The following is a 26,521-nucleotide window of genomic DNA, read 5'->3' as shown; positions in this document are numbered from 1 at the left end:
GAGGTGTGATGGTGTGGGGATGTATGTTATGTTGGAGCACCAGCAGGTGGCAGCACCTCGGGTCCAAACAAGATTACTAATAATTATCATCAAATTAAACAGAAAAACAACAAAAACGGTTTAAATCTGATTCAGAAAATGCATCAACAAACTTAAAATATTTAATGGTGTAAACTGTAAAAAGCATAAAACTAAAATAATTTGAAAACAAAAATGAGAAACTAACGAATAAAAATCAGCACATTAAAACAAAATGTGCAAAACGTAACTATTTTATAGTAAAAACAATATAAAGTGAAATAGTATAAAAAAGGGAACGATCAGAGTCCCTGAGCAAGATGGCGGCTACGGCTCCCGCTTCCTCAGGCTCCTGCTCTGTCACGTGTCTGCTGCCGACCAATCAGAGCTGTGTGCGTTCAGGACGACAACAGCCCGCCGAGCGGCGGAATGCTAGCGGACCGCTGGCCCGAAAACACGGATTCAGACGCGGGTTTCCACTGTTTCCTGTTTGCAGTCAGTTCCTTTAACCCGACCCGGTCCAGTAGAACTGCTCTGCGGTTCTGACTGAGTCCAGCCTGGGTCCTTCCCGAGCTGTCACATTCCCAGCTGACATTCCCAGCTCCCTGAAGGTTAGCATGGAGGTTCTGGAATGTTAGGACGATGTTCAAGAATGTGTTCGGTTCGGGGTTCCTGGTGAGGACGGCCCATGTGGTTCTGACCTGGGTCATCACGCTCATCCTCTTCCTGTATGACACAGGTGAGTCCGTCCGACGGGGCTCCAGGTTTTCCAGGTGCTCCAGGTTTTCCAGGTCTGGACTTTTGCTGTGTTCCCCCCGGCAGAGCTGAGGAAGCAGGAGGAGACGGGCCAGCTGCTGCAGCCGGTTCTGTTCGTGCTGCTGGTTCTGGTGTCGGTTCTGCTGTACTTCGCGGTGTCGCTCATGGATCCGGGATTCATCCTGACTGAGGACAGCGACCTGCAGGTGAGCCGGAAGTGGTCTGGGTCGGAACCACGCAGGTTCTGGGAGTAGAACCGATTAGTCGGTCCAGTTCAGCTTTAATCTGATGACTTCCGCTAAATTATGGCCTAAATCCAGAGAGTCTCCGGACTTTGGGAATGTTCTGGATTGATCCAGACCTCGGTGGTGGCAGTGTCATGATGTGGGCTCTGTGTGTTCCAGTTCACTCTGGGAGGAGCGGAGGAGCAGCAGGACATGATCCCGGCCTGCAGCAAGGCGCTGCGTCCGCGGCGCTGCGGCCGCTGCCTGCTGCAGGTAGGAACCGTCTGAAACGATTCACATCAGAACGGAAACGGTTTATTATTCAAACTGGATCAAAGTTTCTGCCAACGGAGGTCAGTGACCAGCAGGGGGCGACAGGAAGAAAGCTCCGGCAGAACCAGAATCAGAACCAGAACCAGCAGCCATCTGTATTCATTTAGTGGAAATATTATTATTAACATCTATTTAAAATGATAAAAATCATCAAAACAGCTGATTTATGATGGATCCAAAGAAAGAAAACATGGAGGATGATGATAATAATAATAATATTAATGATATTAATGTTGATATTAATGGTAATAATGGTAGTTAATAATGATGATAATATTAATGATGATAATAATGGTAATAATGATAGTTAATAATGATAATAATATTGTTAATAATGATAAAAATGATATTAATGATCATGATAATAATGTTAATAATGATATTGATAATGTTAATAATAGATATTAATGATAATGATATTAATGATAATGTTAATAATAAAGATATTAATGATGATATTAATGGTAATAATGGTGATAATAATGATATTAATGATAATAATGATGATATTAATGATAATAATAATAATATTAATGGTAATAATGGTGATGATAATGATAATAATATTAATGGTAATTATGGTGATATTAATGATGTCAATGATAATGATGATAATATTAATATTAATGATAATGTTAACAATGGTGATGATAATGATAATAATGATGATAATGAAAATATTAATGATATTAATGGTAATAATATTAATAATAATGACTAATATTATATTAATGGTAATATTGATATTAATGGTAATAATAATATTAATGATGATATTAATGGTAATAATGGTGATAATGATATTAATGATAATGTTAATAATAATAATAATAATAATAATGATAATATTAATTATATTAATGGTAATAATATTAATAATAATGACTAATATTGATATTAATGGTAATAATGATATTAATGGTAATAATAATAGATATTAATGATGATATTAATGGTAATAATGGTGATAATGATATTAATGATGATAATAATGTTAATAATAATAATGATGATAATGATATTAATTATATTAATGGTAATAATATTAATAATAATGACTAATATTGATATTAATGGTAATAATGATATTAATGGTAATAATAATAGATATTAATGATGATATTAATGGTAATAATGGTGATAATGATATTAATGATGATAATAATGTTAATAATAATAATAATGATGATAATGATAATATTAATTATATTAATGGTAATAATATTAATAATAATGACTAATATTGATATTAATGGTAATAATGATATTAATGGTAATAATAATAGATATTAATGATGATATTAATGGTAATAATGGTGATAATGATATTAATGATGATAATAATGTTAATAATAATAATAATGATGATAATGATAATATTAATTATATTAATGGTAATAATATTAATAATAATGACTAATATTGATATTAATGGTAATAATGATATTAATGATGATAATAATAGATATTAATGGTAATAATGGTGATAATGATATTAATGATGGTGGTGGTGGTTGTGTGTCTGGAGCAGCAGCCAATGAGGTCGAAGCACTGCCAGACGTGTCAGCACTGCGTGCGGCGCTACGACCATCACTGCCCCTGGATCGAGAACTGTGTCGGCGAGCGGAACCACCGCTGGTTCGTCCTGTACCTGGCCCTGCAGCTGCTGGTGCTGCTGTGGGGGCTGCACGTCGCCTGGTGAGTACGCCCCAGGTCAGAGGTCAGAGGTCAGGGAGCTGACGGCCGTGTGTCTCCTCAGGACGGGCCTGGGCCACGCCCCCTCCTGGTCGCGGTGGCTGCGCTCCAACGGCGTGCTGCTGGCGGTCTGCGGGCTGCTGGCGCCGCTGGCGCTGGTGGTGCTGCTGCTGCTCGGGTCGCACCTGTACCTGGTGTCCATGAACGCCACCACCTGGGAGTTCATGTCGCGCCACCGCATCTCCTACCTCAAGCACTGCGGCGCCGACGAGAACCCGTTCGACCGCGGCGCCGCCCGCAACCTGTGGGGCTTCTTCTGCCAGTGGGGCAGCGTGGTGTGGGAGCAGGCCTACTTCAGGGAGGGCAGCGACCCGGTTTAGGTTCCGACCCGCCCGCCGCCAGCCAGTCGGTCCGGACCGACCCGGATCACGTTCTGACTGCAGAGTTCTGACCTTCACGGTTCCGCTGACCAGAGCTTCAACCAGCCTGGATGACCTTTCACCCTCACTTCAGGTTCTGATGGTTCCGTTTACGTGTCGGACCCGGACCGGGTTCTGAATCCGGGTTCTTGGGAGCCCAGACTCTACCGCCGGTCCTCCGCTGTGCCGCCATCTTTACTCCTGGTTACCGTGGTTACCGACCCTCATGGACTGCTAGAAGGTTAAAGTTCAGGACCCGGGTCCATCCGGCTCTGTGGAGCCGACCTGCAGGTGATGGTTCTGGTACCAGTGGGCACAGAAACAGGAAGTGAGCCGGAGCTCAACCCTGTGACTTCCTGTCAGAGCTGGACTCAGTCTGAGGGAACATCAAAGTTTTTATCCGGGTCGTTTGCGTCTCAGATGTTTATCCTGATCCCGACAGGAAGCCGACTGACGGACTTCCTGTCCGGGTTCCCGCAGGTTCTGCCGGGTCCAGTTTCTAACGTTTACAGTGGATTTACTCCCAGAACTGTTCCTACATTCCTGGTTAGATCTGAAGTACGTCGGAGCTCCGTTTCCACCGAACGGATCAAAATGTTGTTTTCCTGACTGCTGTGGTTGTTTTTTTTACCTCTGAATGGAAATAAAGACGTTTCTGAGAAGAAAGTCCAGCTTTTATTCATTAATTCTCACGTCAAACAGGCTGGTTGGGTTAATAAATCATCACATCCACAGAATAATTTAAAACAATCAACATAGAAAGAAACATTCAGTGTTTTTGGCCTTCAGGATATTTTACAGCTCAGACTGGGAGCAAAGTGCTGCGTTCAAAAAAAACAACCGTTTAAAACGGCAGGTGGGCGGGGCCAGGTCACCCGGTGGGCGGGGCCATGTTCCCTCCGTCCCGGTGGGCGGGGCCATGTTCCCTCCCTCCCGGTGGGCGGGGCCATGTCCCCATCCCCCCCAGGTGGGTGGGGCCATGTCCCCTCCCTCCAGGTGGGCGGGGCCATGTTCCCTCCCTCCCGGTGGGCGGGGCCATGTCCCCATCCCCCCCAGGTGGGTGGGGCCATGTTCCCTCCCGGTGGGCGGGGCCACGTTCCCTCCCTCCCGGTGGGCGGGGCCACGTTCCCTCCCTCCCGGTGGGCGGGGCCATGTTCCCTCCCGGTGGGCGGGGCCATGTTCCCTCCCTCCCAGTGGGCGGGGCCATGTTCCCTCACTCCCGGTGGGCGGGGCCATGTCCCCATCCCCCCCAGGTGGGTGGGGCCATGTTCCCTCCCGGTGGGCGGGGCCACGTTCCCTCCCTCCCGGTGGGCGGGGCCACGTTCCCTCCCTCCCGGTGGGCGGGGCCATGTTCCCTCCCGGTGGGCGGGGCCATGTTCCCTCCCTCCCAGTGGGCGGGGCCATGTTCCCTCACTCCCGGTGGGCGGGGTCATGTTCCCTCCCTCCCGGTGGGCGGGGCCTTGTTCCCATCCCCCGGTGGGCGGGGCCATGCTCCCTCCAGGTGGGCGGGGCAATGTTCCCTCCCTCCCTGTGGGCGGGGCCATGATCCCTCCCCCTGGTGGGCGGGGCCAGGCCCCCTCAGCTGATCAGGGAGAAGTCGAAGTCGTTGAAGACCTGCTGCTCCTCGGCGCCGACGGCGGTCGGCGTCCGCGGCAGCGTCAGGACCGGCTTCAGACGCGTGAACTCCTCGTCGAAGTTGCTGACGTCCAGCGGAGCCGAGATGGTCGGCAGGAAGGGGGGCTTCAGCCGCTTGGCCAGGAGGGCGTCCCAGTCCATCCCCTGGGGGAGAACGGGACCAGAACCTTAAACCCAAACGGAACCGAGCCGCCAACAGCAGAACAGTTGTTACTCTGACCAGTTTGGTCCACTTAATCCCAGTCGCAGGAAATGAAATACAATAGAGTTCAGTACCATCTCCATGGTAACTAATAAACTCAACATTTCACCACCAGAACCAGCACCCCATCCCGCTCTGGGTTCTGCAGAACCGACCTGGAAGAACTTGTGTCGCTTGATCTCGGCGGCGTCGTCCTTCCCTGATCCGAGTCTCCGGTCCGGGTTCTTCTGCAGCAGCTGGAACAGAGAGAGAGATCACCGATGAGACCCGGTGGATCCGCCGGACCCGGAGGTTGGAGCAGAACCGACCTGCTGCACGAGCGACTTGGACTGAGGCGACAGGAAGCGAGGGTAGCGCACTTCCTCATTGACGATGCTGTCGAACACTTCCTCCTCGTCGTCACCCGGGAAAGGCGACTGGAACCGGACAGAGTTCTGCTCAGAACCGGAACCGGCGGCGGTTCTGCGGCGGGAGCGTCACTCACCTCCCCCACCAGCATCTCGAACACCAGAACTCCCAGTTCCCACCAGTCCACGCTGCGGGTGTAGCTGTTCTCCGTCAGAACCTCGGGAGCCAGGAACTCCGGCGTGCCGCAGAAGGTGCTGGTCCGATCGCCGGGGCCCATTCCTGCACGCGCACACACACACACACACACGCAGGTTACCGTGGTAACCGTCGTCTCCATGGCAACTTCAGGACAGCAGAATTTATCCGGTTTAAAACCAGCTGCTGCAGCTGGTGGTCCAGGTTCCCTTCCTGTTTATTCAGTCACCATAGCAACCAGTCACGAAGGAGGGCATCTCCATAGCAACCAGTGAAGCATCACCATAGAGATCTCCTAGCCGCTCTGCCATTGGTTCAAACCTGTTGGACCAATCAAAAGACAGGAAACTGGGTTTTTTTCCCCTCACCTTCTTTGCACAAACCAAAGTCTGCGATCCGGACGTATCCGTCGGCGTCCATCAGCAGGTTGTCCAGCTTCAGATCCCTGGAGGACAGACGGGAAAGCCGCTGCAGATCCCAGCCAATGAGCAGCGTGTGGGCGGGGCCTGAGCCGCCACTCACCTGTAGACGATCTGGTTCTGATGGAGGAACTCCAGGCCCAGCAGGACGCACGAGGAATAAAACCTGCAAACCAACAAGAGCCCAGCTGAAACGTGCCGCCGTGCTTTGACTGGGCCGTCGAGCGGGCGGAGGGCTCACAGGGACTGTTTCTCGGAGAAGATGGCCGTGTGGATGTGCTTCATCAGGTCTCCGCCCGGAGAGTACGCCATGACGAAGCAGACGTGCTCGGCCGTCTGGAAGCAGCCGTGCAGGTTGACCAGGAACGGGTGGCGGGCCGAGTTGATCACCTCGAAGATCCGCTTCTCACAGACCAGACTGGACCGGGTCAGACAAACCAGAACCACTGAGACAAACGTTCCTTATGCGAGACGGCGCCTCCTACGGGCCAACATGTGCAACAGCTGAACGAATCTAACTTCACTCAAACCCAAAGACGGAACCAGGAGAGGTTCTGCTGGAGTCCAAACCGGGTCAGGAACGCCAACATACCGAATGATGAGTTCAGGAAAAATTCTAACCGGGTCAGAACCGGGCCATGTTTCGTACCGGTACCATGGACAGAATGGTAGGAGGTTCTGTGGATCCTCCTCACCTGTCCACTTCGTCCCGCGTGATGACCTCACTCTTCTTCAGCGCCTTGATGGCGAACATTTTCCCAGACTTCTTGTACTCGGCCAGCAGAACCTTGGTTTGGGTCAGAGGAGGTTCTGTTAGTCGTTAACCTTCGTCGGGTTTTACGGCAGATCCCGGCGTTCCGGTACCTTTCCGAAGTGTCCTCTTCCCAGGACGGAAACGCACTGGAAGTCCTCCATCTTCAGCGGCTCGGACCTGCAGACGAAACACGGTGAAGGAACCGGACCTCTGGACCGGGCCGGCAGAGTTCTGGCTGCCATCCAGAAAACTTTACAGCTTTAGTGTTTAAAGACGCAGGAATCAGCCAAAACATTATGACCAGCGGATTGTAATGGTTCGGTTCCAGATCACAGAACACGAAGAGTCCAATGAACGACCTGCTGATTCACCTGATCAGGTTTATTTAACTGTACAGAAACGATAAAACATCCGGACTGAGTGAAGGAAAAGGTTCTACTGAGACTCACTGCGGCGCCGGCCCACCCGATCCCGGCCTCCTGGGCTTCAGGCTGTTCTTCCAGTCAGTAGACTTTCCAGATGAACATCAGAGAAACTGAGAGTTAATGAATGTTTGTCTGCGATTACAGCGTCAACGTTCCTCTCGTACCTGCGAGGCCGAGGTGTCCTTCGTCTCCTTCCTGGAGGGACGTGGAGATCTTCTGATGGACTCCTCAGAGACGGCCAGTCTGGACGGAGGTCGCTCTCTGACAGGAAACGGATCCATCAGCTCTGACCGCGATCCGGAGGATCTCCGACGGATCCGACTCACCGTGACGGCGAGCCGCTGGACGCCGCGGCGCCGGGAGCCGGCAGCGGCGGACTCATGGCTTCCAGGGAGTTGCATGGCGGCAGGAAGTTCATCATCAGACGACCCCATGTGGCGAAGTTCAGGTTCATCTGAGACGCGCGGAGGAAGTTCCTCCCTGCAGGAAACAGACAGCAGGATGATGTCACCAAGCCGCCATGTTTCCTGAACCAAAACACCTGGCGACGTGCTCCCCGACTCGGAACCGGCCTTACTAGAACCGACTCCACTGGGTCCAAGTCAAAACGTGACATCACAAGACTGCTGCTCACTGATTGGCTAGGCGGCGGAGTCACTGGTTATGTCACGACTCCGTTACAATAACCCGACATCAACAGCGACCGAACAAACTGGACCCAACTAACCGGCCCTGCTGGTGTTTAGCACCTTCTCGTTTAGCTAACTTTGAAAACGTTTGGCGCACTTAGGTTCCCTCAAATGCATTATATCTGTAGTTTGACCTTTGTGTTGAAGTTTTGATGTACAGAATTAAAGTCTTCAGACACAAAGGAACCAAAGCGGCCGGTCAAACGCGGGGCGTCCGGTCGATCGATCGCGGGGCGGCCGGTCGATCGATCGCAGGGCGGCCGGTCAAACGCGGGGCGGCCGGTCAATCGCGGGGCGGCAGGTCGATCAATCGCGGGGCGGCCGGTCGATCGATCGCGGGGCGGCCGGTCGATCGATCGCAGGGCGCCCGGTCAAACGCGGGGCGGCCGGTCGATCGCGGGGCGGCCGGTCGATCGATCGCGGGGCGGCCGGTCGATCGATCGCGGGGCGGCCGGTCGATCGATCGCGGGGCGGCCGGTCGATCGATCGCAGGGCGCCCGGTCAAACGCGGGGCGGCCGGTCGATCGCGGGGCGGCCGGTCGATCGATCGCGGGGCGGCCGGTCGATCGATCGCGGGGCGGCCGGTCGATCGATCGCGGGGCGGCCGGTCGATCGATCGCGGGGCGGCCGGTCGATCGATCGCAGGGCGCCCGGTCAAACGCGGGGCGGCCGGTCGATCGCGGGGCGGCCGGTCGATCGCGGGGCGGCCGGTCGATCGCGGGGCGGCCGGTCGATCGATCGCCCGGCGGCATGTCAAGATCTGTAGCCTCTGTACGAGGCGCTCACTCTGAACACTGCGTCACTAATATTTAACAAAAATGACTTGGAAACATAAATATTAAAGTGATTTTCACCTTTTTCCTTGGGGAAAATCCTCATCTGCCTCTGGAGTTTGGACCGACGCTCGATGACGGGATTCATGAAGGTCACCTGGAAGTAAAAATGAAGAGCTGATCCAGTTCCAGGCCCTAAATGAAAGACTTTCAGTTATAAAACTCAACATGATTCATTTTCGTACTGTGATCAAAGTCCAACCACCGTCTGCAGCTGTTCATCTCTACAGGGTGAAAACAGGTGAGGTCGGGGTCAGTCAGGGGTCAGTCAGGGGTCACCGGGTGTTAAACTACTTGCTGTGAGTCAACAGTCCAACCAGCTGCAGCTTTTATTCAACGTTCATTTAAATTAGTTTAATGCATTTCTGTCATAAAGAGATGCTGCTGAATTACACTCTACGCAGACGATGTGGCGCTATTGGACCATGAAGGTTCTGGATTCTGATCAGCTGGTTCTGCTGTTAAACGTGATGAGAGCAAAGAGAACCCGACCCTGGTTCCGTGTGACCCGAACCCGGTTCTGTGTGACCCGACCCCGGTTCCGTGTGACCCGACCCCGGTTCCGTGTGACTGGGAAGCAGCCAAACCTCGATGAAGACGATTCCCTGAGGCTCCAGCTCCAAACACATGCCGTGTCTGCGGTTGTCCAGGAAGTCCTCCAGGCGCAGGAACTTCACGGCGCTCAGCGCCCGCCAGTCCCTCCAGTACACCGCCACCTCCAGCTCCCTGGACTGGACCAGAACCAGAATCACTACTGGCTGACAGCAGGAGCCACTTTCTGCTCCGTCTGGAGACTCTAAGGTCCATTAGACTGGAACATTTTTCTCTGGTTCGGATCAGAACCAGAACCGCCAGCGTACTGACCGGCTCCGGTTCAGAACCAGAACTGCCAGCGTACTGACCGGCTCCGGTTCGGATCAGAACCAGAACCACCAGCGTACTGACCCGCTCCAACTCTGTGCTGAAGTTCTGGCCCCAGGCCTCCTTGCCCTGCGGCCTCCAGTGAGTCCGGCCCATGACCCGGTTGTCGACCTTCAGCACGGCGCTGACCTCCGCTGGAACAGAGACAGGAGGGAGAAACCAGGTCAGTTCTGATCCGGATGTTCTGGAAGGTTCTGCTCAGATCAAACGAGCCGCGGCGGTTTGGATCGGACAGGAAACGAAGGAATCGTCTCAACGCTTCAAACCAAACCCGACGGAAAATCCATCAGGTTTTAGTTTGGATGAAACGGGATTTTCTCCAACATTCCCAACAGAATCTAAATCAGAAACAAAGTCAGAGGAACATCAACGTTTCTTACAGGACAGCTCGTCCGACTTCCCCGTCTTCCCGTTGGCGCTCCGTCCAGAACCCTTCACCTTCATGGACTTCCCGTCGGCGTAGTTCCCGGAGAACTGGGCGGCGCTGCGGCCCGGAACGTCCTCCAGCAGGTCCTGGACGCCCATCAGGCAGACCTCCAGCCGGCCTGCAGGGCGACAGCAGCCGCGGTCAGACGTTGGGTCAGTCCACGGCCGATTGGACAAAATAAAACCGATATTCAGGAGGGACTAGAAACATTCATGCATTTCAGGCAGCAGCAGGAAGTGGTTTCAGTTCCCTGAGGTTTGACCCAAACACCGAGGAGGTTCAGGAATCAACCCGGGATCATGACACCTGAGAAACAGGCAGGAGGAGATCGGCTCCGTCGGGAATCAAGAGATTACCGAGTGAGAGCCGAGCGACTTCTGGGAGCAGGAAATCATGAGTCCAGAGGATGTTTCTGGGTTATGAAAGTACTGGACCTGTTAGACTGGCCGGTCTGAAGAAGGAGGAAGAGGAGGAGGAAGACGAAGGAGCAGCGGACTGTTTCTTCGGCGTTCCGTAGGACGGAGCGACTCCCGACTCCAGAGACTCCATGACGGCGGCTCGCATGGGATGATCCTCAGGAAGCTCGGCGAGCCGCCGCTCCAGGGACAGACGCAGGAGGTCCACCTTCTGGGACGACTCCTGGACCCGGGCCTGGGCCTGGAGGGGCAGAACCCATCAGAACCAATCAGGAGAACTGATCAGACCCCATCAGTACCGATCGGATCAATGATCCAAGGACAGAACCTGTATTATTATTTGCAGTATTTTAAAAAGTGCTATGAAAACAAAGCGGAAATTAACTGAAAAGTGGTACTTATAGAAATAATCACAGAAAATCTACATTTATGACGAAAGCTGAAGTTTTTCCTCCTTCCTGCTCAACAACCGTCATGAAAAGCTGCCCAACTGCTGACCAATCATCTTCCCCAACAGTGTTGGCCCCGCCCACCCATGAGTAAACCGTGTTGGCCCCGCCCACCCATGAGTAAACCGTGTTGGCCCCGCCCACCCATGAGTAAACCGTGTTGGCCCCGCCCACCCATGAGTAAACCGTGTTGGCCCCGCCCACCGATGAGTAAACCGTGTTGGCCCCGCCCACCGATGAGTAAACCGTGTTGGCCCCGCCCACCCATGAGTAAACGCTGTTGGCCCCGCCCACCCATGAGTAAACCCTGTTGGCCCCGCCCACCCATGAGTAAACGCTGTTGGCCCCGCCCACCCATGAGTAAACGCTGTTGGCCCCGCCCACCCCTGAGTAAACGCTGTTGGCCCCGCCCACCCCTGAGTAAACGCTGTTGGCCCCGCCCACCCATGAGTAAACCGTGTTGGCCCCGCCCACCGATGAGTAAACGCTGTTGGCCCCGCCCACCCATGAGTAAACGCTGTTGGCCCCTCCCACCGATGAGTAAAACAGTGTTGGCTCCGCCCACTAGTTCTTAAAATAGTTAAACATTAAATATTTGCAGGTTCACCGACACATTTCCACATGTAAATATAAATGTATTTAATGTCTGTATTTCTGAATGTGTTGATTTATTTAATGATTTATTAAATTGTGTCTCTTTTGAGTCTCGATTTCCACACATTCCCCTGCAGTCAGACTTGGAATAGGCCGTTAAAGCCGATCACCACAGTGCGCCACAGCTACATGTTATGGTCAATATTCTGCCGTCTCTCTAAAAGCAGCACGACATGAGAGGAAGGATAAAGTGTCCAACAGCTCAGTGCAGCCAGGATGCCTGACCCGATCGGGCCGGTACCTCGGTCAGAACCCGCCGCTCCTTCCGGTCCACCAGCTTCGCCACGTTCCTGGCTCCTTCGGCGACGGCCGACTCGATCTTCATGTGGTGCAGCAGCTCCGCGACGCGCAGCTCCACCGGGCTGATGATCTCCTCGTCTGGACCTGGGACAGAGGGACGGCTCAGAGCCGGCCGGACCGGGACCGGGCCCGGTCCGGGACAGAACCGCTCCGTTCGGTTACCGAGAGACGCGCCCTCCTCCCGGGCCTGGCCGACTTTAACGATCTGCATCCTCAGCAGCTCCATCTTGGTCCGGCTGTCCTGGAGCATCTGCTGCGCCGTGGCCAGCATCTTCCGGTCCTGGAACACAAGCCGGACCGGGTCAGCGTTGAGGTGTGCTTTATTTTGAAGGAGACAGGAAGCGGGTCTCACCTTGAAGGACCTGCTGCTGTAGGTCTGAATCATGTTCTCGGCGCCCTGCTTCACCTTGGCCTCCATCGTCAGCTGTTTCTTCAGAGTTCTGATGCGGCTGGCCAGCGGTGATGTCACTTCCTCCCACTGACTCGGCTCTGATTGGTCCTCTTCCTCCTCTGGGGCGGTCGCTTCCAAACGCACAGAAAGCAGAGTCAACAAACTTACTTAAGATGTTCATCTCCTGGTTGCTATGGTGATTCCCGCCTTTCACGGGCCGGAGAGGGGGCGGAGCCCAAAGTAACCAATGAGGAGTCAGTCGCCGAGTCAGCATAACGTCAACAGTAAAGTGGAGTTCAGGGCTCCTGCTAAATACCTTGCTGGTGTAGCGCGTTAGCATTAGCATTAGCATCTGATAAACATTGTCTGGAAAAACCCTGAAATGGATCCCAGAGTTGAATTATTCTGCCGTTTGGACCGAGCGGCTCCAGGAGGTTTACAGCTGCCGCAACGTTTTACCTGCGTGGCTGTCCTTCTCCGTTGCCATGGAGATGGCATTGAGCTCCTGCAGCTGCAGGTGGAGCCGCTCCAGCTTGCGGCTGGACGCCTTCACCTCGCCGTCCACGGCGCCGCCCCGCCGGCTCGGGTACGCCCGCCGCATCCGCTCCGCCGCCTCCTTGATCCTCAGCTCCACCTGGATCTCCTGCCGGACCTGAGCCCGGGCGTTCTCCAGCCGCTGCTGGACCTGCGGGTCCAGAATGTCCAGCTGCTGCTGCTGCTGCTGCTTCCCATCCTGACAGGAAACACACAGCGGCTGAGACCGGGTCACTTCCTGCCGGACTTCACCAGAATCCACTGGGATCAGAAACCTGATCTGAACCCAACCGGGATCACTGAGAGAAACCGGTTTCTCCTCAGATACTTTGACTAGGCCATTAGGAACAGACTGGAAACCGTCTCCAGATGACCTTTGACCCTGTGGTCCAATAGGAACAGGATGGGACTGAGAACACATCCCTGGGGATTAAAGCTCAAGAGATGAACCGGGTAAAGATGACGAGTCATTCATCACATCACTCACTGAAATGTTCATTTATCTACCGTCTTCCTTCCACTAAACTTTCCATCAGCATGCTCACAGACGCCTCTCTTCATGATTTCAGAATCAAAACATGTCGTCAGCCGTTTGTTTTCTAAATCAACAAAACGAGCAGATTAAAGATGAAAGAAATATTCTGCCGGTTTCACGAGCCAGACTGAGAACCAGTCCGGTCCGGACCTTCAACCGGTTCCGGACCAGCTGGTTCCGAGCAGCCGGAAGTCGTTCTGCAGTGATTGTCTCAGGTGTTTGTGTCAGGAAGACAAACTGGACCAACAGGTAAATCCGCAGCAGCAGCTCCGTAGTTCCAGCCAGAACCTCGGCGACCCGGACCGGTTCTGATGGGCCCCAGAACCGGTCCGGGTCTGCAGGAAGGGAGCCGGACTCACCTGAGGCGTCGGGGCTGACATGGCGGCCCGGTGCGGACGGACGGACACTCGGACGGATCTACCTGCTCAGGTGAGCTGAGGCCGCGGCTTCTTCCTCAATCACGGATGGAAACAAATCTGAGCGATCCTCCTTTGAATCCGCGCTGACGTCACGGCGCGCTGATTGGCCACGCGCGGGCACTACGATGCACCTGCAGCCAATCAGATGGCGGGCGCCGGGAGCACCTGCACAGGTGAGGCATCTGCTTTCAACACGGCACTGAGTCACTCAGCGGGTCGGCCCAAACACGCTGAGCGGGTTAGGAGTCGGAGGAACGTCATTTCCGGTCAACAGTTCAGGACGGAACCGTCCTCTGATCCACACCGGGCCGGGACCGGGTCACATGACGTCACAAGCGGCGTCACCTGAGCAGAAAACTGAAAGAAACAGAAATCAGTCTCTGCTGTTAACACAATGACGTCACTTCCTGCCGGCCGCCGCGGCCGGATCCTGAAGACTAGCCCAGCTGCTGGTCACTTCCTCCTTCAGTCTGACCAGAAACAAACTAAAGAGCAAATTATAATGGTAATGGCAAAGGTCAAAGGTCAGGGGAACAGACCGCACACATGCTGGACACTGGCTGCTCAGGGACCTGCTGGGACTGAGATGACCAGGTCAGCTCCAGTCCGTGACTCTGATTCTAACTTCATGGTCAGTTTATCAGTAAAACTCAAAGGTTTCAGCTGGAGACGGTCAAACGGGGAAACAAATCCTCCATTTCCTCCTGGATTCTCAGCATTCCCACAAGAAACATCCTGGAATGAAGGCAGACATTTTGTTTTACTGCCGGATCGTCTGATTATTGCACATTCATTAGTGTGTCTGACACACTGTACAAAATCATCACATAAAAATACTGAACAGTTATTAGAAAATAAATCATACTATTACTGATAAAGTTGTTTACTTTTTGTATATATTTAACATTTTTGGATCTTTTTTTTGACTTTCCCCTCTAATAAATACCATTTATATTCTGCCCTACATTCTCATACTGTGCACATAATGTTGTTTTTATCCATTTTATTTCCTGTTGAGTGGATATATTTAAGCTTCATGTCTGAAAGCTGTGAAGTTTCTCTGAATCGGTCCATGCAGTTCCCCGTGGCGCCCGCATCCCTCCGGGCCGCCGGGGGGCAGCAGAGAGCCATAAATGTGTTGACGGAGGCGGGTCGGTTTGTTCCCATCGTGGCGCTGCTGGCGGACTGTTGTTTGTGAGGTGAAGTAAGTTTTGCCGTCAGGAGCAGCGATTTAACCCGCCGGGAGGAACTTCAGGCCTACGGAGCGTCGGAGAAGCGGCAGCATGTCGGCCTCAGCGGCTAAAGTGAGCAGGAAGGAGAATTCAAACCACGACGCAGGGGACGAGACCTCCGGTAATAACGGTTCTCCTCTCAGCGCCATTTTCAGCTGTTTACCGTCGTTATGCCCGTCCTCACGGCCTCGGGTTCCGCTCACGGTCTCCTGTTAGCCGCATCCTGGGAGTCGAAGCGCCTGGTTTCCAGAAACGGCCTCATTTCGCTCAACATGTTGAGATATTTAGTGACGCAGCCGCAGCAGCTAACTAGCCGCGTTAGCCTCCGTTAGCTTCCACTAGCTCCTGCTAGCCTGTAGCCGTTAGTTTACAATAAAGCAGGCCAGCAGTTGTTCTCGGTTTGGCTGCTGAAAGCTGCTTAAATGACCGGATCGGGGCCCATTTCACCGAGGTCGGTTGAGTGTGAGCGTTTGTTCACGGTGAGGCGCTGGCTGAGCTCAGGGTTTTCACGGAGCCGGAGCTCAGCCCGTTTTTCATTCAAACCAGGCCGCCTTAAACGGCAACAGGAAGGAGGGGGGTGGAGGGGCCGTCTGCGGGGGGGAACCCACGATCTGCGGCGTGGAAAACCCCCAGCGAGGGGGGTTGATGGGGGGGGGATGCCTCCAGGAAAACACGACCCGGATCTGGGAGCCCTGGGGCGGAAACCAGCGTGTCCGGAGATAGGCACATGTAGAGTCACTAAGATGAAAATATATAAAATCAAAGGGCATGAAATACTGGACAGATATTAAACATAAGCATAGAAATGTGGAGAGTAGAATCATATTTTACATACACGCATTAAAACATCAGTTTGCAGTGATTAAAAGTAAAACTTGAAACACCAGCTGAGGGTGAAGGATCTGTGTTGACGCGGCTTTGTGCACCCAGGATGCAGCCATGAGTCTGAAGGAGCTCAGCTTCTATTATCGTATCTATTATTGTTGTATAAATATTGTTCACATTTAATCTTTAGCTCATGAAGGGAGTTTAGAAATTCATCAAGTAGATCTTTGGTGGTATGAAATCTTAACAGACTGAGGATGTTTATAAGATCGCCGTCAACATTTACCAAAATGTTTTTTTTTAAAATTTATTTTAAACCGTAATGAATAAATTCCTCGAATATCATCTGGATGCTTTGTGTTTCAGAGAAGGAGCAGCAGGAGGCGATCGAACACATTGATGAAGTACAGAACGAAATCGACAGGTGAGTCTGAGCCCGGCGGCGCGTCGTCACGGAAACCGTCGGCTGTTCTGACACGCTGCTTGTTTTCCAGATTAAATGAACAGGCCAGTGAAGAAATTTTAAAAGTAGAGCAGAAGTACAACAAATTACGCCAGCCGTTCTTTCAGAAGAGATCAGAGCTCATCGCCAAAATCCCAAACTTCTGGGTCACAACATTCGTCAACCATCCACAAGGTAAGCAGCCGGATCCGGTTCTGGTTCTGGTTCTGGTTCCTGTCATGAACAAATGAAAACTCCTGCTCTGACTGCTGCCTGTAGTTTCGGCTCTTCTGGGGGAGGAAGATGAAGAAGCTCTTCATTATCTGTCCAAGGTCGAGGTCACAGAGTTCGAGGACATCAAGTCTGGATACAGAATAGATTTTGTGAGTCTGATTGATTCTGTCGCTTCGTTGTGAAGCCGCCGCCGCCGTTTTCTGATCCACCCGTTCTCCTCTGTGTCCCTGCAGTCCTTCGACGAGAACCCGTACTTCGAGAACAAAGTTCTCTCCAAAGAGTTTAACGTCAACGAGGGCGGAGATCCGGTTTCCAAGTCCACCGAGATCAAATGGAAAGCTGGGAAGGTCCGTTTGCTCCTGCAATTCAGCAAGAAGAAATGATTTTAATAATCCTGAAACGAAAGACCTTCGGTCAGGAAAACGATCTGAGTTTAATGATCAGGAAGGTCATTTGGCTGAGCAATTGTTTCAATGTAACCAATATTTATTATTCCTAATGATCAGTGAGTCATTGATCTTTGTAATAGAAATGAAGGTTGGTATATATCTTGTTTTATTGTAATCGCAGCATTTCTTATTCTTGTTGTCACGCCGCGCGGCTGTTTGGGTCCTTTATCATATTCAAAAACTCACCAAACTTCACTCAAAATTTTCCCCCCCGACGAAAATGTTTGGATCCTGGTGGAACCGGAAGTGGGCGTGGCCAAACGGCTCTACAGCCCCCCCTAACGTGAGTTGGGGGAAACTGTAGGTCGTAGAGATCTGAAATTTGGTATGTAGGTAGATCTCCCCAAATCAAGAAGAAAAGTCTCTTGGAGGTACCCCCTAAAATGGTCAGGGAGGCGGCCATTTTGGGTCAAAGGTCAAATTTTGGCCATTTTTTTCCATTTTACTCACACCGAACTTGATGCAGTTAAGGGTTGTGGCATTAAAAGTTATCAAAATGGTGAGTTTTCGTACCTGTTTAGGGGACGTTCCGGGGGCGACAAAGTTGGCGTACTCGCCACAGAAAACCAACCGCTACAACTTTCACATAGAAAGGTCAATTGGCACCAAACCTGGTATGAGGGATCCTGGTTGGATGCCTGACGATCCTATGTCGTCATAGTATGACCTCACCTAAGCCCCGCCCCCTCAGAGCAGGAAGGGACTTTTGTTTACTTGGAAAGATACAACTCTGGCTCTCTTGACCTAATCAAGATGATCTTGTGTCAGATGACTGATAACAAGTTGGTCTCACTTGCTTTAAAGCGCCAAGAGTTTCCAGTGGAGGGCGTTGCCATGGCGGCGCGGCCAAGTCACAGGTCACGCCGCCGCCATACGTTTGGCTCTAGATTCCACATGTCTCAGTCCAGCTGCACCAAACTCACCGAGATCGATCCTTGTCCACCCCCTGACATAAATCCAGTGGGAAATGTGGTGGGCGTGGCCTAATTCCTCCACAGCGCCCCCACATTTATGAAACTTGGTACACGTGTAACTTGTCAGGACCTACAAAAAAGCCTCTTGGAGCCATGGTAAAACCCAACAGGAAGTCGGCCATTTTGGATCAAAGTCACCATTTTGTCTTTTTTCATTGATGTCGTATCTGGGTGAACTCGTCCTAGAGCTTTCTAGATCCAGGCTTCAAACTCAGTCAGCACAGTCTTGATGCATTGAGGGTCAAAAGTTATCAAAGGAATTTTCCTATGTCAAAGCATGTGGGCGTGGCCAAGCCTCAAATCTGGCCATTCTCCATGAAACATGAAGGCTGGGGGAACCGCGCCAGAGCGTCAGCGGTGGCGAGAGAGTGGTGGTGCAGGAACCCCCACGGTGGCAAATCGGCCTGTTCTGATGGGTCAGAACAGGCTTCCCCCCCATCAGGGTTGGCTGAATCTGGGGGCAGTCGGGGCTTTTTGAAAGGCAGATCTGCTGTGGTTGGGAAGACAATCATGGCTGACATGTAACCTCTGACCCTCTGGGCCCTGCAGGACCTGACCAAACGGAGCAGCCAGACGCCGAACAAAGCTGGGAAGAAGCGTCAGCACGAGGAGCCGGAGAGCTTCTTCACCTGGTTCACCGACCACTCGGACGCCGGCGCCGACGAGCTGGGGGAGGTCATCAAGGACGACATCTGGCCCAACCCGCTGCAGTACTACCTGGTAGGTGCAGGGGGCGCCGCTGGGGCGGGGGGGGGGCGGGGCTACCGGGCGGTTCGCTGACTGTCTGGACGCTCCCAGGTCCCTGACATGGAGGATGAGGAGGGTGAGGACGATGAAGAGGAGGATGAGGAAGGTCTGGAGGACATCGATGAGGGCGAGGAAGAGGAAGGCGAAGACGAGGATGGAGAAGGGGAAGATGGAGAGGTGAGAGAGCTGCAGCTGGTCGCCATGGTTACTGGCATGGAGACTGAACTGGTCTGTGGTTGGAGAGCATGGTTCTGTTCTGACCCGGTCCTGCTTGGACCTAACCTGCTGTCTCTGTCCCTCTGTCTCTGCAGGACGACGGTGAGGACGACTGAAGCGTCTCGGCGCCGTCCTCCCACTGTGACCCGTCTGTGGGAAAGGGGGGGTTTGGGGGGGGGGGGGGGTTTGTAAAATATTTTTTTTGTTTCTAATATTTTCCTCCTGTGTGTCGTCGACCCGGCGGGACGGCGTCGGGCCCAGGGGACGGCGTCGGGCCCAGGGGACGGCGCCGGCCCGGCGTCGGTCTCCAGACGCACCAGATGAAAACAACGATAACTTTGTAGCATTCTGCACGTCATTTCCTGTAGATTAAAGACGCGTCGTTAGTTGGTCCAGATGGCGGTTCTGTTGTGTTTCTGCTAATCAGCCATGGTGCCGTGAGAACGTCTCATCCTAGCATCTTTAGCCACTTTTCTATATATATAAATGTATATTGTATGGGTGGTGGGGGGCAGGGGGGGGTCGGGGGGGGCCCATCAAGCACCAGCTCGTTCCTCAGTCCTACATGTTCCCGCTCAGAAAGCCAGTTCGGTCGGTTCCGGCTCGACCCGCTTCTCCCAACACATGAAATCCTTTTTTTTTGTCTGTTTTAAATAAAAAAAAAAACCCAAATCTGGAGACTGGTTCTGGTTCTGAACTCATTTATTACTAATCTGATTTGATCCTGAAGTAAATCTCCGATTGGAACGAAACTCCGCCAAGAAGTTCAGTTCATCAGCTTTTCTAGAGTAACTGGCTTTCTGTGACCCGAACGGAACCGAACCGGTCCGGTTAAACATGTCCGCCTCACTGGAAGTGACTTTTCTAATAAACCAATATGGCCGAACCAACCTGGGCTGTGGCGCTTCATTCCTCCCTGCGGATCCAGTTCATGGGTCACCTGGTTCTGATGAACTGGGTCGATCCACCGGGTCCAATAGGTTCTGTGAAAAACTATTTCAGCTCATTTTCCCTGTGGCTCGTTTCCCGTTTTATTACGATGCTCCGTCACAGCTGATTCAAATGGTCCAAATTACCAGAACGGGTCGAACCAGGAAGGTACCGGTACCGGTACCGGACGGCTCAGCTGAAGGAAGACATCTGCGGTTATAAGGAAAAGGTTCGTTTATGTCACGGCTTCAAATTAAATAACCAGTTAAACGGAAGCTAAATATGAAGCTAGCAAGATAAATATGTAGCTTCAAACGGTTCGTTAGCTTCCGGTTACAGAAGCGAAATACTGAGCTTTGAACAAATTACTGGGAAAAATGTTTAAATGTGGATAAATATTTAACTGCAAACATTTAGCTTTAATAGTTTGGAAGCTAAATGTGTAGCTAGACAACTTATTTAGCTAAGAAGCTAAATATGTAGCTTCAAACGGTTCGTTAGCTTCCGGTTACAGAAGCGAAATACTGAGCTTTGAACAAATTACTGGGAAAAATGTTTAAATGTGGATAAATATTTAACTACAAACATTTAGCTTTAATAGTTTGGAAGCTAAATGTGTAGCTAGAAAACTTAAGAAGCTAAATATGTAGCTTCAAACTAGTTAGCAAGATATATTGCTAACTATTGTGAACCTTAATATTTCAGTTCCAAGGTAGATAAAATAACTTTATTTAGTTTGAAGTAAATACTTTGCCAATAATTAGTTTCTAATTAGCCACGTATGTTCTGAATATTTAGCTTTCTGGCTAAACAGTTAATTTGCTACGTAGTTTCAAAACTGCTTAGCTAATTAAATGTTTAGTTTGCTAATTAGTTTGAAATCATAAATGAATAACTGACTCATTTTAATGTAAATAATCCATATTATTGGATTAATTTTTGACTTCGTCCTCGGACCGCCTGCGGTTTCCCACCAGGAAATGACATCACTGACCAGGAAATGACATCACACTGAGACCCAAACAGCTTCCAGGGTTTAATACAAACACGATTCAGACAAAGTCAGTCAACATTTTCAAGTATAAAACTGGATCGGAACCGAACGGATCCGTGTTTAATCTCCCGGTTGTGATTGGAAATGATTGATTCGGGTCGTCTTTGGACCCGTCGGAACCAGAACCTCATCTTCCATTAAAACTGTTCGGTGATTGGAGCGTTGAGTCATTATTACAGCAGACCGTCCAGAACTTTAACGTCATCAGAACCGGCAGCAGCCGGGTCGCCCAACAGGAGGCCGAGTCCATCGTCTGGACCCCCCCCCGGTACCAGGAACACTGAACAGAACCAGGAACCCGCCGCTCCGGTCAGAACCGGACCTTCAGTCTGCAGCCGCGGCCCCACATGGTGCGGTCGGGCTGGGCGGCGCCGGCCGGCGTGGGCCGGGCCACGGCGGAGAACGGCCGGGCGTTGATGGCGAGCCGCGGCGAGTCGTCCTGCAGCGCCGCCAGCTGGCCGTCCTGGACCAGACCGAACACGTCCAGGAACCGCAGCGACGGGATCGCCTTCCCGAGGTCGCTGGGGACAGAACCAGAACCGGGTCACAGCCAGAACACCAAGCTATTCTACGGCGCCCAGAACCTTTGGAAGCTCCGTCTGGGTCTGGTCCAAACTCACCAACCGGGTCGGATCAGAAGCTTCACCTGCTTCTACCGGTTAGATCTGAAAAGTGTGGCCTGCCATTACATCCGTCCCCACCGAGTCCGAACCAGGAAGTGGGTGTGGGCTTTGACTAGGCCGCGGTGACTCACCTCAGCGCCGCCAGGTGGATGTGGTAGCAGCGGCTCAGCGACAGGTGGAGCAGCTTCTGCAGCCGCTTCAGAACCAGGAAGCTGTCGGCCGTCAGCAGCGTGCTGTCGCTGCAACCACAGGGACCGTCAGAACCGGAACCAGAACCAGAACCAGAACCGCTGCAGGAAGCCACGCTCTCACCTGAGATCCAACGTCTGCAGGTCCGGACATCGGTCCACCAGAACCTTCACATCTGGAACAAACAGGGGAACCGATTCAGTGGGACAGAAGAACTGTTCACCTGAAATAGAACTGTTCACCTGAAATAGAACTGTTCACCTGAAATAGAACTGTTCACCTGAAATAGAACTGTTCACCTGAAATAGAACTGTTCACCTGAAATAGAACTGTTCACCTGAAATAGAGCTGTTCATCAGAAGAACTGAATCACAAAGCAGGTAAACCGTCAGACCAGGTCCAGTCAGACCCTGCAGAGCGTCCAGAGCAGGGGTTCACACCCGGTTCTGGCCCGGCTCACCCCAGGTTCAGACCCGGCTCCGACCCGGTTCAGACCAGGTTCTGGCCTGGTTCTTTCCCGGTTCAGACCCGGCTGACACCAGGTTCACCCCAGGTTCAGACCCAGCTCTGGCCCGGTTCAGACCCAGCTCTGGCCCGGTTCAGACCCAGCTCTGGCCCGGTTCAGACCCAGGTTCAGACCCAGCTCTGGCCCGGTTCTGACCCGGTTCTGGCTCCTCACCGTCCAGCGCCAGCCTGTCCCGGTAGCCGCTCAGGTTCAGCTGTGTGACTGAGGGGCTCAGCGTCTCCACCAGGTTCTGGACGTGGTTCCGGCTGAAGCTGCACCAGGAGATGTTGAGCTGCTCCAACCTGAGGCGGAACAGAGAGCGGGTCAGAACCGGGACCGGTCCGGGTCGGCCCGAGCCGAGCCGGTTCTGACCTGCGGCAGGAGTCCAGCATGGCGGCCAGAGCGGCGGCGGAGAATCCGGAGCAGCCGCCCAGGTTGAGCTGCAGCAGGTCCGGGTTCTGGGCCAGGCAGCTGCGGAGCGGACAAACAGAACCATCAGAACCAGTCCTACCCGCCCGGCCCGGCCCGGCCCGGCCCGGCCCACGGCTCCGGCCCGGTTACCTGAGCACGTCGTCGGACAGCGGCAGCGCCTCCAGGCTGAGGCGGCGCAGCCGGCTGCAGCGGCAGACGACGCTGCGCAGCGCCGAGGGGGAAACCACGGAACCGGACAGGTCCAGATCCACCAGCTGGAGCCGCCTGCAGAACCAGAACCAGAACCAGGAGTCACCAGCTGCACAGCTACAACCACAGAGAAGCACTCGGCATCCACTGGAACAAATCTGAAAGGTGCGGCTTGCTTTTACAAACCGGACCCGGCGGTCCAGATGTTCTGGTTCCTCACAGGTCAGCATGGTGCTGAGCCTGGGGTCAAAGGTCACCAGCCTGAACATGCAGCATTATGGGTTAGAATGGCCCAGTCAAAGTCCAGAGGGTTCAAAGGCACACCGCACTTTTCAGATCTTATTATTGAATCTTTGGGTTCATCAAGAACCCAGAGCAGAACCACGAACCGGCCCTTACCGGACCGCCGTCTGCTAGAGCAGAACCAGCAGGAGGTTCTGGACTCACCCGGGTTCTGACAGGTCCGGTTCCTCCACAAAGGCCCGCGGGCAGCGCAGCCTCTGGACCCCGGTCCTCAGAACCAAACGCAGAGCCGGGCCCGTTTGGGTCAGGCCCTCCAGGTCCACACTGACCCACAGGGACTCGTCCAGCCTGCAGAGTCAGAACCAGAACCGGGCCCAGTTACTGGGAATAAAGAGACTTTCAAATTAAAAGCCCAACAAATCGATTATTCTGACGATCGATTGGATAAAAATCACTGTAAACAATAGAAACGCATTAAAATATGAAATCTAAACATTTGATCGGCTGATCAATAATCAGCTGATCTGGTGGCTGATTATTGATCAGCTGGATGGAAAGTGATTGATCGGAGATTTTACAGGCTGTGAAGCAGCTGGAGCTCAAACTGGACCGGAGCGGTTCTGGTAGAACAGATCTATAAGAGGCCGTTAATCGATTACTTCAATAACTGATCGATCATTTCAGCAGAGATTGAAATGATCATAAAAATGACTGAATTGAATAATGAAGTGGTGGTGAGTCGGGACCCATGTGACCCGGTTCGGTGCCCATGTGACCCGGTCCGGGACCCATGTGACCCGGTTCGGGACCCATGAGACCCGTTTCGGGACCCATGTGACCGTTTCGGGACCCATGTGACCCGGTCCGGGACCCATGTGACCCGGTCCGGGACCCATGTGACCCGGTCCGGGACCCATGTGACCCGTTTCGGGACCCATGTGACCGTTTCGGGACCCATGTGACCCGGTCCGGGACCCATGAGACCCGGTTCGGGACCCATGAGACCCGGTTCGGGACCCATGTGACCCGTTTCGGGACCCATGTGACCCGGTCCGGGACCCATGAGACCCGGTTCGGGACCCATGAGACCCGGTTCGGGACCCATCTGACCCGGTTCGGGACCCATCTGACCCGGTTCGGGACCCATGTGACCCGGTTCGGGACCCATCTGACCCGGTTCGGGACCCATCTGACCCGGTTCGGGGCCCATGAGACCCGTTTCGGGGCCCATGTGACCCGGTTCGGGACCCATCTGACCCGGTTCGGGGCCCATCTGACCCGGTTCGGGGCCCATCGGACCCGGTTCGGGGCCCATCTGACCCGGTTCGGGACTCACGCCAGGCGGCGCCAGCGGCGGCAGACCGCGGAAGCCCGCAGCAGGTCCGGCAGCGGGAGGCAGCCGCAGATCCGCAGCAGCAGCTCGTCCGGCAGCTGATCCCAGGAAACACCTGCAGGGAAACAGCTGGAGTCACACCTGGACCACCCTACGGAACCAGAACCGGAACCGGAACCGGGTCCCCACCTGAGCCCGACCGCCGCCTCCTGCGGGACCTCCGGGCCAGGACGAACCGGGCCTCCTGGTTCTCCTTCCCCAGGCAGGCCGGCCAGGGCTGCTTGGGCCGCGGGGAGCGCAGCAGCACCAGGTCGGTCGGAGTGGACTCGGAACCGAGGCTCTTCCGCTTGGTGCCGAACCGCTTCTGGCTGGAGAGCTGCTGCAGGGGAAGGCTGCAGGCAGAGGTCAGAGGTCAGAGCAGCGCCAGTTCATACTGGTTTAACTGGTGATCTGGGGTCAAACGGCTGGAAGGACAAAGAGCCGCTGAGGAAACGGCGCCATTTTACCCGAATGACGTCAGATTATGGACGAAAACTGATCAGGTTCTAATCAGATACTGAGAATCAGACAGAGAAGCTTCATCCCGTGGATCAGTTAATCTGACCGCTGGTCAGCGGCGCCGTTCCCTCCAGAATAAAGAGGCGGAAAGACGTCAGCACGGTGAACCACAGCTTCCTACCTGTCCTCCGACATCCCGCGTTTCCTCAGGAACCCGATGATCCCGCCGTCAAATCCCGGGGTTTCACCCTCAACCTGCTCTCTGCGCTCCAAAATCAGACTCTTTAAACCCGCCGCCACCACCGCCGAACGCGCGCCCTGTTTTCACGACGTAGTGACGTGTCGACACGGAGTGACGCGTGCCCCGCGCTGCGTGCCGCCCCCTGGCGGCCAGGAGGAGGAATGACGGTTAGAAATTATCTCCCTGCTTCTAATCCGGATTATTCTGGTTGAAGTTTCCTTTTCTCCGCATTTCCAAACCGCTGCAGTTCAGGCCTGATGTGTTTTAATCCAACTAAAACAATAAAAGTGAATTTAATAAATGATTATTACTAATTTGTCCCTGTTCGCCTTCCGTACTCCTCCACGTAGCAGTTCTCTGCAACAGCCAGCAGGTGTCGCTCTGAGCTGCAGCTCCTCCTCATTATTATTCATGTCTGTCGTTTTAAAATCATCCAGCCGGTGGGATCTGCTTTTGTTTCCCAGATAAAACTGATATAAAATTAAAAATAAACTGTTTTTAGTTCATATCAACACAAAGGGGAAACTGGAATCCGACCGGCAGACCGGGTCGGAACCGGACGGCTTCCTGCAGCTGCTCCTGGTGTACGCTGAGCCACCGACCCGAGGAGAACCGATAAGAACCCGGTCTGACCCGGTTCGACCCGATTAGAACCCGGTTCGACCCGATAAGAACCGATTAGAACCCGGTCTGACCCGATTAGAACCGATTAGAACCCGGTGTGACCCGGTTCGACCCGATAAGAACCCGGTCTGACCCGGTTCGACCCGATTAGAACCCGGTTCGACCCGATAAGAACCGATTAGAACCCGGTCTGACCCGATTAGAACCGATTAGAACCCGGTGTGACCCGGTTCGACCCGATAAGAACCCGGTCTGACCCGGTTCGACCCGATAAGAACCGATTAGAACCCGGTCTGACCCGATTAGAACCGATTAGAACCCGGTCTGACCCGGTTCGACCCGATTAGAACCCGGTCTGACCCGGTTCGACCCGATAAGAACCGATTAGAACCCGGTCTGACCCGGTTCGACCCGATAAGAACCCGGTCTGACCCGGTTCGACCCGATAAGAACCGATTAGAACCCAGTCTGACCTGGTTCGACCCGATTAGAACCCGGTCCGACCCGATTAGAACCGATTAGAACCCGGTGTGACCCGGTTCGACCCGAT

At 53.0% G+C, this 26,521-nt stretch overlaps 4 protein-coding genes across 4 annotated transcripts; 2 read left to right on the top strand and 2 right to left on the bottom strand.

Moving 5' to 3' along the window:
* The first annotated feature begins 56 nt into the window (after positions 1-56).
* zdhhc12b (zDHHC palmitoyltransferase 12b) lies at positions 57-4,111 on the top strand. The gene is made up of 5 exons (XM_008424782.3): positions 57-757; positions 841-980; positions 1,179-1,271; positions 2,863-3,029; positions 3,091-4,111. The coding sequence occupies exons 1-5, from the start codon at positions 661-663 to the stop codon at positions 3,404-3,406; spliced, it is 813 nt and encodes a 270-aa protein (XP_008423004.1). The 5' UTR covers positions 57-660; the 3' UTR covers positions 3,407-4,111.
* On the bottom strand, positions 4,098-14,929 carry pkn3 (protein kinase N3). Its single transcript, XM_081613069.1, is given in 26 exon segments — positions 4,098-4,455; positions 5,018-5,224; positions 5,438-5,518; positions 5,591-5,698; positions 5,767-5,909; positions 6,194-6,270; positions 6,348-6,410; positions 6,486-6,662; positions 6,940-7,031; positions 7,109-7,175; positions 7,448-7,509; positions 7,588-7,684; positions 7,750-7,903; positions 8,967-9,042; positions 9,533-9,676; positions 9,891-10,000; positions 10,247-10,411; positions 10,728-10,950; positions 12,054-12,196; positions 12,275-12,392; positions 12,465-12,634; positions 12,963-13,236; positions 13,932-13,964; positions 13,967-14,010; positions 14,013-14,145; positions 14,147-14,929. Coding segments are annotated over 25 exon segments (2,982 nt in total). The 5' UTR covers positions 14,174-14,929; the 3' UTR covers positions 4,098-4,455; positions 5,018-5,023.
* A 192-nt stretch (positions 14,930-15,121) lies between these two features.
* Positions 15,122-20,000, top strand: LOC103474061 (protein SET-like). The gene is made up of 8 exons (XM_008424785.3): positions 15,122-15,344; positions 16,415-16,472; positions 16,543-16,685; positions 16,770-16,873; positions 16,958-17,071; positions 18,697-18,867; positions 18,946-19,071; positions 19,206-20,000. Exons 1-8 carry the CDS (start codon positions 15,275-15,277, stop codon positions 19,224-19,226), a joined length of 807 nt encoding a protein of 268 aa, XP_008423007.1. The 5' UTR covers positions 15,122-15,274; the 3' UTR covers positions 19,227-20,000.
* Positions 20,001-21,268: 1,268 nt separating this feature from the next.
* On the bottom strand, positions 21,269-25,548 carry skp2 (S-phase kinase-associated protein 2, E3 ubiquitin protein ligase). Its single transcript, XM_008424787.3, has 10 exons — positions 25,288-25,548; positions 24,798-25,000; positions 24,612-24,723; positions 23,480-23,623; positions 22,973-23,107; positions 22,784-22,882; positions 22,586-22,713; positions 22,030-22,081; positions 21,849-21,956; positions 21,269-21,615 (listed from the first exon to the last, which is right to left on the bottom strand). The coding sequence occupies exons 1-10, from the start codon at positions 25,299-25,301 to the stop codon at positions 21,405-21,407; spliced, it is 1,206 nt and encodes a 401-aa protein (XP_008423009.1). The 5' UTR covers positions 25,302-25,548; the 3' UTR covers positions 21,269-21,404.
* Between the last annotated feature and the right edge of the window lie 973 nt (positions 25,549-26,521).

This window comes from Poecilia reticulata, chromosome 12, assembly GCF_904066995.2.
Source record: "Poecilia reticulata chromosome 12, P_reticulata-male-v2, whole genome shotgun sequence".
Taxonomy (NCBI): domain Eukaryota; kingdom Metazoa; phylum Chordata; class Actinopteri; order Cyprinodontiformes; family Poeciliidae; genus Poecilia; species Poecilia reticulata.
This window is presented reverse-complemented; position numbering and strand designations above follow the sequence as displayed.